Genomic DNA, 15,526 nt, shown 5'->3' with positions numbered 1-15,526 from the left:
TGGCCTCTGCTCACTGCTGGGACAGGTCTGACCTGTTACATTCAGCACAGGCTCATTCCTGGAGCTCAGAGCATCCACCAGCTTCTAAACAGAGGTTTCTGTTCTTGCAAGCAAATTCAGTAGAGCAGTAAGGAGCAGCCAGTGCTAGGACTGGAGCAAATTTCATTCCAACTCAAACAGCATCAGGCTGACCCCTTGAAAGCCAAAGTAGAGATAAATTGTACTTTGAAATGAGGTCATTACAAGAGGGGAGGAGGGGATATTGCTGCTGAGCACGTGAGTAAGAGAACAATGGCGAGGGGGTGGTTAAGATTAAACAGCTAGAGAGAGATTAACATCTCATGACTGATTTTTGTTCACTGACCTGCAATAAAATAAACAGTAAGACTTTAACAAATAGGTGATTAGCCATGTTATTCCAGTGCTGCCTTTGCTATTAGAGTAGTGCCATGTTCTTCACTTTTCATTGGCTAATGCTTCCTGGTTTTTACAGATAAGGCTGGTGGAGTTAAGAGAAGTAAGCAACAGAAAACTTGCTATGCTAACAAGCATAAAACCAGTATTTCATTTTCAGAGTGCAGGTACCTGCCCCTTCGCTACTCCCTCCCCTGTTGGCTGGCTGGTGTCCAATTATCTGCACACAAAAATCAAGGCCAGCAGATCATGATTTGCCATTCATATGTTCACATTTTCAGACAGTCAAAATCAAGGAGCTGAAAGGTGCTTGTAGATGTGTGCACAGTGGGATTTGTGAATGATAGCCTTCTGCCACCTTGACTGAAATTTCCTCCTTTCCTGAGCTATATTGTCTCCTGAATAAAAAAAAGGTTTTGCTGTGACCAGACCAATTAGCTAGGACAACTTCAAATCCTCTTCTCAGCTATGCAAAAAGCAATGGACATAGTTCAGAGCTCAGAGGAGATACACAAATTTTGTTCTACAGGACCCAGAAGAGGCCTCTGATCATACATGCAGACTTAGCACCAGTTGTCACATGCATACAGTTGGTGCCTACCACTGCACTGCAATAGTATCCACTGTGGGATAAAGACCATTCTGGGTCTAAGTACCTGAAATCATGGTACTGAGGCCTTATGAAGCAAGTGGGGAACTGAACAGGACATCATCCACTTTCCCTTTGGCAATTTAAGAGCTGCCCATTGCACCCCAGAGACTGACTCCAGTAGCAGAACTCATGGTGGCAACTTGATACTGCAATTCACAGCCCAGTTTATGACACTGAATTCAGATTGTTTCAGCTAACTCTTTTGGCTTTGAACAACACAGCAGCTGAGGCACAAACATACTGCCTGCAGGACCAGAGGTGCTAACTTCTTAAATTGCCCCACACGATCTTGAGAGTCAAAGTCTTTAGACCATAGCCAGTTACTAGAGCACTGCCCATGCAAGCGAGCCCCGATTTCCCCTTCATTTCTGCTACAGTAATCCTGACTTCAGACATGTCACTACTGATTCTCTAGCTATTCCGAAAATTCTCACTCATTTTGGTGAAGAGCTTTTTCCTAGTCAAATGTCAGGTGGAAACATCTAGCATCCACCTTGGAATGGCAAAATACCCATTTTTTGTAAGAGGCTGTTTTTTCTGTAGGACAAAAATATAACCAATCTGTTCTGAAAAAAATCAATTTTGTCAGGACAGAATCTAATGTATTAAGTGCATAGGGCTATATATCTTCAAGAGGCAGCCAGCAACAAGAGCAAATACCAGAAGCAAAGCAATGAGAAATTCAGTTTTACTCAATCTCTCTAAAACAATGTAAAGGATGCTGACTCCATGAGGGGAGTCATGGTTGAAAGACCAAGCATCTCTGCTGCATTTTCTGTATCTAAGAATGGTTAAAGGTGCTCAAAACAGGAACTAGCCCACACTGGCTCCAAAAAGGAGTTTGTTTGCAGCAAAGCAGAGTCAGAGAGAACACAAACTGCCAAATTCTGCTCAGACTGTCACCAGGTCAGGTGCTATTATGGAAGTGATCTGCCAGGTAATTGCACACAGGTATTCCCACTGCCAGTGCTAAACACATAGTCCATTTATGTGAAGCAAGTGTGGGATGTGGTCGCCAAAGACATCCAGGGCTAGACTTTATGGCCTTTCATGGGGACTTGCATTAACATTCCTTGTTCAAAGAACTCATGTGCAATCCATGCAGCAGTAACTGTTTCTCTACATCATTCATCATCCCAAAGATCTACCCACCAGTTTGCCATACAGTTGGACTTGATCTTAAACATCTTTTCCAACCTAAATGATTCTATGATTCTATACACAAGGGATTACACTTTGAAATAGAGTCAGACGTGACATTAAAGCACTGTGACAACTTCGCACTAACTTTCTGTATTAAGTATTTCTTGCATGCTCACACTGCCTGTTAGCAGTTCCACTGAGTCTGGGTCAGCAACCCATGCAGCCAGCAGAAAAAAGCAAGCCCTGAACAGTGTACTTACAGTAGTAGCAACAATACATCAAGTCAAGTACAACAGTCAAGCAAACATCATGACAAGGAAATCCAACCGGATGAAGGCAGGTGGTCTGAGGTAACCCAGAAAGCTTGGAAGAATAGGGCTGAATATACTAAAGAGAACAGGAGGGTATATCTAACCTGTTTGGAAATGGTGAGTGCACATTAGCCCCTGTCATTTAATAAGGATACAGTCAAAAACAACATCAGTGGAGTGGTTTGTGGTGGAAGGATGTGAAGGTGGAGGTTCCATATTCCCCCTATCTGTCTCCCCAGAAGACACTCTTGTCTTTCTTCTCTTGCTACAGCACTGCAAGTCCTTTTCTTTGGCCTGAAACCTCATAAGCAAAGTTGCGCTCCACTAAATCTCCCAAACTTGGCCCTGCTCTTCCTCCTTACAGCCACAAACAGTCATTTGTTCCACTGAAGGTGGAGACTATGTAGTTGCAAATAGAGCCCTTTTAAATAAATTAGATCTACAAAGGTGTTCATCTGCATGCCAAGTTAACTGATGAATCATGTTGACAAGATCTTTACATGCTTGAAAAAGTTTCCCTAAATACATAAGATTATAAATCTGTTTCTGGAGTGCAGTAGTTTCTTTTGAACTGGAGCCTCACATACTGGTGATATAAGACAATTGTATAACCAACTTTGCATATTTCATGAAGAAGTTTGCTTTTAAGAGTCTAAGATTTAGGTGCAAGAAAATGATAATCAGAATAGAACAAGTCAAGGTTTGTTTCAGCCCTGCACCAAACAAGAAAAAAATGACAGAAGAAAAGTTCCACAATGGGGGAATATGGTTTTCTGTAACCTACTAGCTGTGCTTTAGTGTTAAAACACTCTGCTTTAGCATTAAACAAAAATCCTCCCTGGTTCCAGATAGAGAGCAACTTGAGTTTAATGCAGCCTGAGCCTGCTCCCTTTGAACTTTTCAAACAGACTTTCAAAGGGAAAAAATTGAACCAACAGACCCAAACTGATTTACAACATTAGCCAGTAATTCAGATTACACTGATAAACATCTAAGAAGAACCATTTGATTTCAATCTTTTTAGTCTTCAGGGATGCAGCACTTAACCACACACCATGAAGGGACTGAAACTTTTAATCACTATTTCCTCCTAACGCATCTGTGTTAAAATCTGTACACAATAGAAGGGATTAGTAGGCAAAAGCTAACACCACCACATGAGATGGAGACTTTTCCTGTTTCTAGGATAAAGTGGATGACAAAGCATTGAAATTAAAGCAAAGTTCTTCTGCTCTCACAAAATGAAAGATTACCATGCAACAAGCTTAGGCAAGAGGTAATTGACACAGAGTGGGGAAGGAGAGTAACAGACTTACACCAGAAACTGCTCAGGTCCACTGAGTCCGATAGCTTTCAGGCAAAGGAGGTTCTGTAAGGAACCATTCTTATACACAAATCCCCCATTGGGTCAGGTGCACCACATGAAACAGTTGATACCAGCTGAAAGTGTAGTCCACTCCACAGTTACACAATAATTCACTTGCACTTCGCATCAGCAAATGCAGGCCAAAACCCAGAAAAACAAGACTGCCACATGGTAAATGCAATAAATGCCATAACTACAATAAAGACAAAACATGAGCTCTCCCCACAGCTTAGAATGGACCCTTTTGTGTTACTTTTTTGCAGATGCACAGCATTAGGACTATGGTATATAAAAGCAACCACAGTGTTTGCTCACAGCTCTCGGCTTTCACCTCAGCGACTGCCAAACATGGTAAAGGTAAGTGGAAGCCCCAGTATGCCAGTACCCTGCTCTGACACAGACACTGGGATAGACTATGAGTCTTTGCAAACATTTATACTGCAGATCATTTTTTTATGAAGACAAGAGCTTCTGGGGCTGCTGCTATGAATGTAGCAGTGACCACCTTGACCTGCAGTCCTATGTGAAACAATGCAATTCCATCCAGGTGGAAAAAGGCAGTTGGATGGTTTCTGAGAAGCCCAATTACTCAGGACACCAGTACTTTTTAAAAAGGGGAGACTATTCTGACTTCCAGAAGTGGTTCAGTCTCTGCGACTCCATCAGGTTTTGCCCTGTAATCCTCTAAGTGAGTACTGCTTGGAAGTGTATCACAGTTTAAGAAATTGGGTATAGTTTATCCTTTAAGAATATAATTATACAGTCTCTTCAAGTAACTCAAGAGACAGGCAGAGTTCAGTAAGGCAACGCAAAGTTTCACTAGAGATTAAGGAAATAATCTGTTTAATATCAGTGCTATTTCCAGAGCCTGTTCATAACTTGGAGATGCTAAAAGAAAGCTGAGTGACTACTTCTAGGTAGAGAAGGTTTTTACATTACTCTGAGAAGGGCCAGCAGGGCCATTTGATATAAAGTTCTGCTGTGGGCTCATGTATGCAACTTGCATATGACCGTACCATGTTATGATTCAAAAACACAAGAACATGTTAAATCAGATTTGCAATTGGTACAGTTTTCCTAACATAAAGGCTGTGTGGGTTAAAATCAGGCAAAGAATTAATACTTGCTAAAGTACTTCTCTGGTTAGCAAGATATACTATACAGTGTGAGCCTTAGCAGCAGGAACGCTCCACATGCCCGTGCTTCACATAGCTCAACAGTTTGTCACATGGCAATTGCCTGTGCACGAGTGTATAATGGGAGCATATGGAGTAATGTGGTAAATGTCTTTTAGTAGCATAATTCTGAAAAGGCCACATTATTCATGCTTGGTCACGAGTCAGTGCCACAGATCATCTCAAAATCACATGAATACATTTTCTTCTATTGTCACAATATGGAGTCCTTATAAATCCCATTTCTTCAAATCATAAAGCATCCTCCATTTACTTCCTACCACACATGTGATCATACCCATTTGCTGGCACTCCTGAGCTCCTCCATGTGGGTAAGAAGTAAACCTCCTCTATTAGCTTCAAAACAGTGACTCTCTTCACAATCCTATCTCCAGATTAGAACACAATTTCTCAGAAACGCACATAGTAGCTGGGAAAGTTGCCTTTTTCTGTACATCTCTCTTGTTCAGTAATGTCAGAATCAGTTAAATTTCCATCTTTCCTACATTTTTGCTGTGTTTGTGACTGCAGAATTCTCTTTCCCACAAGATTCAGCTCTATGAAAAAGGAGCTCCAAGGCCAAATGTTGGAGTTCACTGACAATTGCCCATCAGTCCCAGGCTACATCCATCTCCCTGAGATCTGCTCCCTCAATGTTTTAGGTGGCTCTTGGATCTTGTATGAAATGCCCAGCTTCAGGGGTTGACAGTATTTACTGAAACCCAGGGAATACAGAAGAGTCCTTGACTGTGGTGCAGTAAATGCCAAAATTGTCTCTTTGCAGAGGATGACTGACTTGCACTGAGTTATTACTCCCACACTAAATAAACAGTGAATGCGTTCCAAAATCCTTGTTCAAATCAATCTTCCTTCAGTACTACAAACAAATTAAAGTTGCGCAGTCCAGAGGGAAATCCGATTTCTCTCACATTTTAGGGGGAGAGAGGGAATACTTCAAAAAAATATTCACAATTATCTAGCTGTGGATAGTATAGAGCTCCTTAGTTATTACTTCACTGGATATAGCTATTAATGGGAAGGTCTGATTCTTTCATCCAAGTTTTCCCCAGTTTCACAAGTTTTGATCTAAGAATAGATTCCAGCTTTATACTTACCAGGGTTAACAATATGCAGTTGGACATTTAACAGTTATTTAAATTATCATGTACAGTGGAACAGAAAAGTAAGTCCCATTAATAGTTATATCCAGTGAAGTACTGACTGAGGAGGAAAAGGACAGAAAGATGCAGAGGAACTTAGAACAAGGTGAACACTGTATTTGGCATCAAATTCTTCATGCAAACAAGCTGCTCCATGCTACACCCAGTCCAGCAAAGCTTTCCAGTCTTATCTCAGCTTATTCCTCCAGAAAGAATTTTTCCACATCTTTGAATCACACCACCTTTATATAGCATGTTTTAGTGAACCTGTACTTCATGAACTAAATGTTTACCTGGTATCAATCACCCTGCGCCTACTAACTTCAGAGCTGTACTGATCTGCTGCAGCAGGAGATTGAGCCAAATCCCTTAGTTGCCAGGCTATTCTGCATGCAAAAAAAATTAATAAGCAGACCAGTGTGGATTAGAAACAGGACATCATCTTGTTGTGCTGGAAAAATTCTATTGCAGCATTAATTATCATTCAGGTAATCAGGTATATGCCTACTAATCATCTCTGAGTCCTGTGCCAGCAGGCACTCTGCAATAATGAATGAGAGCCATAACAAAATATAACAAAACACAGTTAAGTGTTCTCACATCTTAACATACCTCTTCTCATTTAGGTAGTGGAGTCTAGATATTTTTTTTTCCATGCATAGTTAGGCAAATATACTACTGCTCTTCAGCAAGGTACTGGACACTTTTGGAAAGATAAAACAGTAGAGAGAGCACAGAACTACTAGGACACTCTGCAACCTCATCTAGTATATGTTTAACTTTAAATAATTTCATCTGGGCTTTAAATGGTAGGCTTTGATTTTGTTTTGCCTAGTAAACATTCTGATAATGGTGTCCTTGAATAAATCCAAACAACTTCTACAACAGTGAGGTAGACTGCTTAAAACTCACATCTCCACTTGCTAATGTCAGAGACCTCATTTAGCCATTATTTCACGCTCACATGACCCATCAGTAATAGCCTGTTAGTGATCCTCACCAGCCTTTCCCTGACAACACTGGAGAGGAAAATAGAACTGTTCTTTGCCCTTCCCGTCCTTTCTGTTGTACATGGGACACTATGTCTGCCCTCCTGCCTGTCCTTTACTGCACAAAGTAGCCTGTTCAGCTGCTGCAAATGTCTGGTGTACATAAGAACACCATGCTTCAGCCAGAGAGAAATGGAGCATGAACAATTCAGCTCTCAAGGCAGAGGTGTGAAAAAGCATGTTTCCTCTTGTTCACAAATGCCTAATATTGTGCATTTATAGGAACCACACAATGTAAGCAATATGTGTGTTAGCACGCCTAGGTTAGCCTGCTAAGCCAGGTTTGCAAAATAACACAGCAGTTCAAGCACAGTATCTACTTGTCTGCTTAGAACAGGGAACCAAAATATTTAATTTGCCTTCAGCAAGAATAAAATAAAGAAAAAACAGACCAGCTCCCCATACAGCAATTAACATATGCCTACATACTCCAACAAAGTATCTAGTTCAATTAGTGCAATTGAGAAATATGGCTACGTAGTGATGTGTAAGTTACATGCTGGCATTCCTTTGGTCAAAGGCAAGAATGAACAGAAATGTACTATTCAGTGATCAGAGCGATAGTTAGGATGTCTGGATTCTTGACTCTGCTGCATCCTAGGGTCTGGGAGTGGCTAAACCTCTCAAAATCTCTCCACCTGAGACAGGAATGGTGGCAATTCCTAGTTTTCACAGAGTACTAAGAGATTTTACTTGCTTTTGTTTGCAAATGCTCAGAGAATCTCAAGCAGATATTAAGAACAAGGGTGCTAGAGGAGAGAGCACTGGGAATTCACAGAGAGCATCCAAGTTTTCGCTAACAAGCCTTCTAGGTTTCTGTAGCTTGTTTTATGGTTGGTAGCAGGCACTACAGTTGCTGGCATGCAAACACTCACTGCTATTTTCAGATTATCCCTATGCTTGAGTTTTTCTGGGGTGCAAAATTAGTCAATCTCTATGTAAAAGTAGCTGTCATAACAGCATGCTAGTTAAGGGCAACTGGAACTGATGTAAATAACCAGACTCCTCAGATCATGGACACCATTTCGCTAACAAGATATTTTGGCTCCAGAGTTTAAGATCAACCCACAGCCCTTCTTGCAGTGCACAGCCCATCTGTGGCATAGGGTCCTGGGAGGGGAAAGTCTACAAGATTCAAGGAGAAGCTGGATGAGTACTTGGAAGACAAATCCACTGAGGGTTATTAAGAGAAGTAACCTCCTGCTCAGGAAACCTCTTGAGCTAAAAATACTTGAGGTCTTGAAGTTTGAATGAAGTATCACATGTATTTCCTTCATACTTACCCTTCCCTCAGTCCCTACTCAGGATCCCATTTGCTGCCAAGTTACTTGACTAGCTGGACCGCTGGTCTGACCCATGATGGTGGCTCTACTATTGTAGCTGTAGCTACAATAAGGAATTCACATATCACTGTCCCTACTCTGGTCTCTCAAGCTCCAAACTTCATCACCAAGCCTAGTGCCCACTGTATTAAACTATGAAGGACCATACGGGACCCAAAAGACAACCTGGCTCCACAAAGCAAGCATGATCACAGAAAGGACAAAAATAAGAGTAACACTTTCGAGCCTGTCAAAGATCTTTGAGAAATGCAAGCACAGACCTGCACATAGAAGTTGTTCTTGTAAGTTAAATTCAATTTGTTTAGCTTTAACTATCAGGAAGAAGTTATTTTTGATCCAAAGAAAGCATGGAGGTATTTGAAAGCAACTGCTTGACTTAAATTCACACTCTCCCTCTGTCTGCTCTCAGTGTTAAAGGCTACAATTTCCTGGCTGACAGGAGTGATACCATTTACAACACCCACTAGAAGCACAACTAGAGCTGTGTAAAAACAGGCCAGCTAAAGATTTGCCCCTTAAGTTTTGTAGCTTCATGAAATGACCATGCAAGACTCATAGTGAAAGACACATGCAAGAAAGCACAAACATGTAGCATTTTGGTTCAACAAGAAGTCAGTGAGACAAAAAGATCCACTATTGCTCCATGCAGTATGAGTAGGAAATATGAAAATGTGGCACTGCACACGACACGATTTTGTGAAAGTTAGTTCAAAGGTGGTTGTGGAAGGAGAGAAAAGGAAGGCAAGTAGGAGAGAAAGGAATGGTCCCTGAAAAAAAAAAAAAAGAAGTTATAGAGAAAAATTTAAAACTCCAGAAGAATAACTCAAAACTATGCTGTTTATCTTTTTCCTTTGCAAAACAGACTTGGATTATGTTTGTTTCAAATAGATAACATTTCCTTGATATTTTAACATCAGTTTCTACTTAAGCCTTGTAATTACTCGACTGAATGGAAAATACTTAAAAGACCTGATCTAGCACTGGTAGCACAAAACTTTTACTAACGTTACCTCCCTGACATTAGTCAAATGAGACAAACTGAGAAAAAAATTTCCTGCTAGAACCCGAAGATGATCAGCAGCAGAATAACTTTACCTAAATAGCACCAGAGTACATCAGCTTCAGCGTGCCCTTCCAATAAATTCAAAACAGCCCTGACTTTGAGGCTGCCTATTGCCCAGAATTCTAAAGACCACTGTAATGTATTGATTGACTGAGAATTACACTACACCGTATAAAACGAGGGCCCAGAATGAACACAGTCCTGAGCATCTTTGGGATTAATCAGATCAGACTGAAAACTTACCACAACGTTCTTCCTAAACAACATTTTTTTAAGTTCAACTGCTATTAAAGTTTCTTCAGCTGAAGAAATTAAGAGGCTGTTGCATTTTGCCTCAATGACTCCTACCTGAGCTCCAAAAATCTGTACATCTCTCAAGTGAAACATTTCTCTGTGCAGATTTAAAAAGGCTTTTCTCTGCCTTAAACAAGTTGGTATCCATCCTCCAACTTCTATTCTCTTTATCTATGAACTCTGAATTACATTAATATAGAATTTCAGCAGTGAAGCCTGGATGGATGTAAACATCCATTACCACGCATTTTTTATTACATCATTTTCTCTCTCATACACATACTCTTACTGCTAAAGGAAACAGGCAGCAATACCTGGTCTGAAGGCTCTTGAAAATCAGGACAGTTTTTATTAGCATACTCTGAAAACTGTTTTACAGTATCATCACTGGGAATCCATATGCTTTAAAAAAACCCTTTGTCTCATATACTCAGGGAACAGAGAGAGATTAAAAATAAAGTTACATGAAACAATTCTGATGTAGCATTTCCAGCACATTCACTTGCACATGTTCCATTGGTAAAATAACAGAAATATTGCTCAACCTACACTTCACTCTGATCCTCTGCTTACTGATGGTAACAATAAAGTCGGTACCCCACAAACTACTGCTATTGCCTTTTGTTTAGAGAATGACAATGGAGAGAGGGAAGGGAAAAAACATTCATTCTCTTACTGAGAAAAAAATTCTCTTTTATCCTATTCCTGTGGATGCAGCACTCTGCATTCTATATAAAGGACTGCTGATGACTTCTGCATGCTGAGGTCTCATAGCTAAACCCTGGCAAAAATGGCAAAGGTAAGAACAGCTGAGTGAATGGAACACTGACAACCAACCTAACACATGCATAGGTAGCTCCTTGTAGGTAAGTATGTTTGCAAACATAGTTTGTTGGTCTAACAACAAATTAGCAGAGGGGAAACTTCAAGTGGTTTTTATTATCTAGCTCTGATAAGGTTCCTAAAGAAAGCCTATGGAAGCTTTCAAATGCTAAAACATTTACACATAAAAAAAGTCTTCTGGTTTTATTTTTCTGTCTGGCTAGTTTCCCTTTGAGTTTGTCAGTTGCTGAAAGAGATCTAAAGTTTATTTATTCTTAGTCTTCCAAGATGTACAGGAAAATAAGGGTGAAGTACTCTATTAGAAACAAATGTAATAAATATCACTAAACAAAGCCACTGAATTTAGGTATCTCTAACTTGATTTTACTGCTGCTAAGATATACATGTCCAACAGGACCTAGAGGGCTCAATGATTAACTTGGGTTAGACACAACAGTCTTGTTTTGTTCCTGTATCATTAAGTCAAGTGAAAGCTTCAGCACAATTCAGATGTAGGAGAATTATTCCTTCCTTCGTCTGTATTCTACATTGCAGAAGATTTCTAGGAGCCCAGGACCGGGTGCAAGAGATGGGCACAAAGTTGAATGATTGTGTGATACACAGAAGTCATTCACAGAGCTTTCAGTCAATGAGCAATTCGGGTTTCACTTTCTCCAAATGTTCCCAAAAGCTTGCCATGAAGCTGCTGACAGGCTATTTCCAGTGTGAAATCATGATGAAAGTTGCCCCCCATTTCCCAGAGTCCCAAAGGGACATCCACCTGTCAGTCATAGAACTAGAGAAATGACAACACCAGAAACTATCTGTGCACCCTATAGAAAATGGACATAAGGGCTTTGCTAGTCTTTGGGCACGGTAAAGCGCCCCTATGGACCCCTGCAGTCTTTGGATTGTTTTGTACAATCTAGGCAAAACAAAGCCAGCTTTCAAATACTTTCCAGTGTGACTGGGGTTACTTTTGTTTTATTGCAGATCACTTTCTTTGAGGACAGAAACTTTGAGGCCTGCCTCTGTGAAGCCACCACAGACCAGCCAGACCTGCGTGCCCACCTCAACTGCTGCAACTCTGCCAAGGTAGAAACTGGCTGCTGGATCTATGAATGTCCCAACTACGTAGGCCATCAGCACTGCCTGAGGAAGGGAGAATATCCTGACTACCAGCACTGGATGGGCTTCAATGACTCCATTAGGTCTTGTATCATCACATCAGTAAGTTTTCCATATTGTCTCCATGTATGTTACTGCCTATATTAGAATCTGAGCACTACACCCATTTTGACAGCTCTGGCACTTCTCCAGAGACCTCTACATAGAAAGAGGGTAGTAGAAAGGACACTTGCCAAGTTCATCTAATGGGGTTTAGACTCCCAAAGAGGCAGATAAGTCAATTGGGATTCTCAGCCAAATGAATGGTTGGTTAGTGCAGGGGGAAGGGGCAGGGGAGGGGGGAAAGGGCAGAGTTTATTATATTAATTTTTATTTTAATATTATGTTTATCTATTATTTTACATATATAAAAGCACTTAACTTCACCTATCTTCTCAAAGCTACTCTGGCTATACATGATCTACACAAGGAAGTTTAGTCCAGAGCTGAGAACCAAACCACATCTCCCATGCCCCAGTCAATGCTACTCATTCAAGGTAGGCAAGAGTGGTAACTACACTACTACAGAGGCAACCTGACACATCCCATTGTAGAAACACCACCATGTATTTGAGCTGCAAATGAAGGCATATTTGCCTCATGATAGATTTTTTTCTGAATACCTCAGCCCAGAATACATCTGTGTTTTCCCGTCCTAGACGCATTCCCTGGAAGAGTTTTACTAAGAGGGGAGACATTGCCGAGATGTGAAAGATTTGAATACTCACACATAAGGTTAAGGATTTGAGATTTGGCCCTGGAATAGCCTTGATGCTGGAATGTGTCCCTCCAACATTCATGAAAAATTAAGTTCATCCATGTTGTATGCCTTACGTACAATTCAGTTTCCCTGCCCAGTAGAAGCTTCATAGACCATCACAGCAAGTTGCCAGATACGTTCCATCTGCATAGGATTATGCAGCTATTTTTTTCACTGACATGCAGTTCTGGGCTTCACTTAGCTAAGCCAAGTTCTGGGTCCAAGCGCTGAAAGCTAGGGCAGACACTCTTGTGTCCTTACAAGCTGTAGAGGGAAAGAAGTCACAAATGTGGAAGGTGGGAACAAGATGGACTGATGGGAAGTATCTGAGAATGAGTAGAGAAACTGAGAATTAGTATGGGGGTAGAAAAAAATATCCTAAAATTAGGACACATTTCTGCATGCTTTCTAAATTCAGAACAAGAGTGTCCAGAAAGTTCGATTCCACCAATGTAGATACTAAAGTGTTGTTGGGTGTGGTTGTGTTTTTTTTTAAACTGAGTAAGGTGTTGGTCTTTGTACAGCAGCAGTACTCTTATGTCTATACAACTGCACTTGAGCACCTGCAAAAACTGTATTGAGCACTGATGCAAGAGCAGAAAGTTTTTTTTCTACAGCAAATCTTTGCTGTGCTAGATACAAGAGCCAGAGACAGTCTTACAGTTTATCATCTTGTAGATGAAAACCAAAAAAACCTGCCCACCTAAGGCTGTGCAACAAAAATAGGATAAAAAAAAGCTCCCCTCTGTCCCAGCCAGAGCCTTATCCAGTTATTACATCAACACCTAGCAACACCGAGGGCACATGACTACTGTGGCCTTCTAGGTGTATCAATGAGCTTATTTCTTACCTGCATGTACAGTTGAAGTGTGGTGATCTTGGCTGGACCCCACTTCCACTTCCTGCCCTACTGCAACTCTTTCAAAGCAACTGCAGTTCTGCTCTCACCAGAGCAGAAAGGACTTACAACACTGCTGCTTTAAATTAGGACCCAGTCAGATTTATTCCTGTTAAACTGACTTTTCTGCACATACTAGTAGCTACTCATTGTTGCATTGCTAGCATCAGCATTGCATCTAGCAAGCTGTGGTCACCTAGAACTGCCACTTGACACCCTGTGCATCCTTGCCTGGATTTGCCTTCACAGATCCAGGAGCACAGCTGGCTACAGCTCTATGAGAGGAACGACTTCAGAGGTGGGTTGTTGGAGTTCATGGATAACTGCACTTCTCTCCAGGGTGACTTTTACTACAAGGACATCCAGTCTTGTAATGTACTTGAAGGAAGCTGGGTTTTCTATGAATAGCCACACATCTGAGAACAGCAGTACCTCCTGCAGCCTGGTGAACACAGATTATTCACTGACTGGGGTGCCATGACTGCAGAAGTTGGATCCTTCCAACCAACAGTGGATACTTCCTAACCAGCACTTTCCTAAGCTATATATCAATGAGTAGTGCCATTAGTACTTTATTAAGGCCAAGGAGTTTTAGAGCCTACATGGATTAGGCTCCCTCTTCTTGCAATGCTTTTAGCCTTTGATTTAAAGCCCAGCAGAGTCAGAAAGTGTCTTGACTACAGTGGGCTTCAGAGCCTGTGCTTGCTTTACTGGTAGGAGTAATTCCCCTGAAGTCAGTGGAGGTGAGCTGGTAACACCCAAGCTCAGAGAAAACCTGCATCTAAATTGCCAAGCTGAATTTTTATCTGGAGTCTCAGATAAATTTAAAAATAGCATCTTTGAAGAAAAATATCATTTCAGACCTTAGAGGGGGAAAAAAAAAAAGAAATATGTTCTTCATTTATAATAATGAAAATCCAAAAAACCACCTGTAACTGAGTCCATGGGACCAACTCTGTGCTTGAATTTATTACAGGGTGTACCTTACATCCTTAATGGCCCCATAAAAGCAACGTCCTCCTCAGAAGTACTTCTCCTGTGAATAGACTGACAAGTTCACAGCCACAGTATCATCATGGAAATACTGCATACCAAACCTGAAGCTGTGACACTAGATGACTTAAGACAGAGCAAAGCATTTACAGTATTTACCATCTCATTACTAAGAATTATTTCTGTCAATAACTATTTGTAATGTTACAGATAAAAAAATAAATCTTTTGGTTGCTTATTTACTTCATGATGAAGAAAACAGTCCTGGTGCCCAATAGTTCCTGCTGACATTTGGCATTAAGTCCAGAGTTCTGCACAGGACTGCATCGCTCCTATTTCCAGCTCAGGGCCTACACTACACTCTTTTGTTTAGCCAGGACCTCACACGGTAGACATGAACTCATGTTGACCCTCCATAGCATAGCACAGAGAAGTAGCAACTTTCCCTGGGGTCTGGTGTTCAAAACCAGAAGAGAGACCCACTATGTTAAAGAGTCTACAACCCATTCAGCATGCAAGTGGGCCCCCACAAGTCTCACACATACTTTAACAGCAACCTGTTTACACAACGCTGCAGGATCTTTAAAACTCTGCTTTCAAGTTTTACAACACTAGCCATCGTTCAGGTCTCTATACCCTTTCTGTGTCAGGAGTTAGGCTAGCAGAGTCCCTGGAGGATTCACAAGGGCACAGGGAAGGGCACAGCCTTGGTTTCACATTCCACTTAGAAGCAGGCACTGTGCTGCAGCCAACATCTAACTTCTGGGGAGGCCACAGTGCTAACGTTTTGCAAGAATCTCAGCTCTAGCAGCAGTTGGAACTCTCCTAAGCCCATTTCCCTTTAGTTACTTCCCTTCATTTGCATTCTTCCCCAAACCAAGAGGAGTTAGGCCTTAAGTTGCTATAGCAGGCGTTC

At 41.2% G+C, this 15,526-nt stretch overlaps 2 protein-coding genes across 2 annotated transcripts; both read left to right on the top strand.

Moving 5' to 3' along the window:
- The first annotated feature begins 2,518 nt into the window (after positions 1-2,518).
- LOC142031667 (gamma-crystallin D-like) lies at positions 2,519-5,866 on the top strand. Its single transcript, XM_075029360.1, is given in 4 exon segments — positions 2,519-2,559; positions 4,331-4,562; positions 5,593-5,627; positions 5,629-5,866. Coding segments are annotated over 4 exon segments (546 nt in total).
- A 4,894-nt stretch (positions 5,867-10,760) lies between these two features.
- On the top strand, positions 10,761-14,142 carry LOC142031665 (gamma-crystallin D-like). Its single transcript, XM_075029359.1, is given in 3 exon segments — positions 10,761-10,769; positions 11,696-12,022; positions 13,867-14,142. Coding segments are annotated over 3 exon segments (612 nt in total).
- The last annotated feature ends 1,384 nt before the right edge of the window (positions 14,143-15,526 follow it).

The sequence above is a fragment of the Buteo buteo genome, chromosome 5 (assembly GCF_964188355.1).
Source record: "Buteo buteo chromosome 5, bButBut1.hap1.1, whole genome shotgun sequence".
Lineage (NCBI taxonomy): Eukaryota > Metazoa > Chordata > Aves > Accipitriformes > Accipitridae > Buteo > Buteo buteo.
This window is presented reverse-complemented; position numbering and strand designations above follow the sequence as displayed.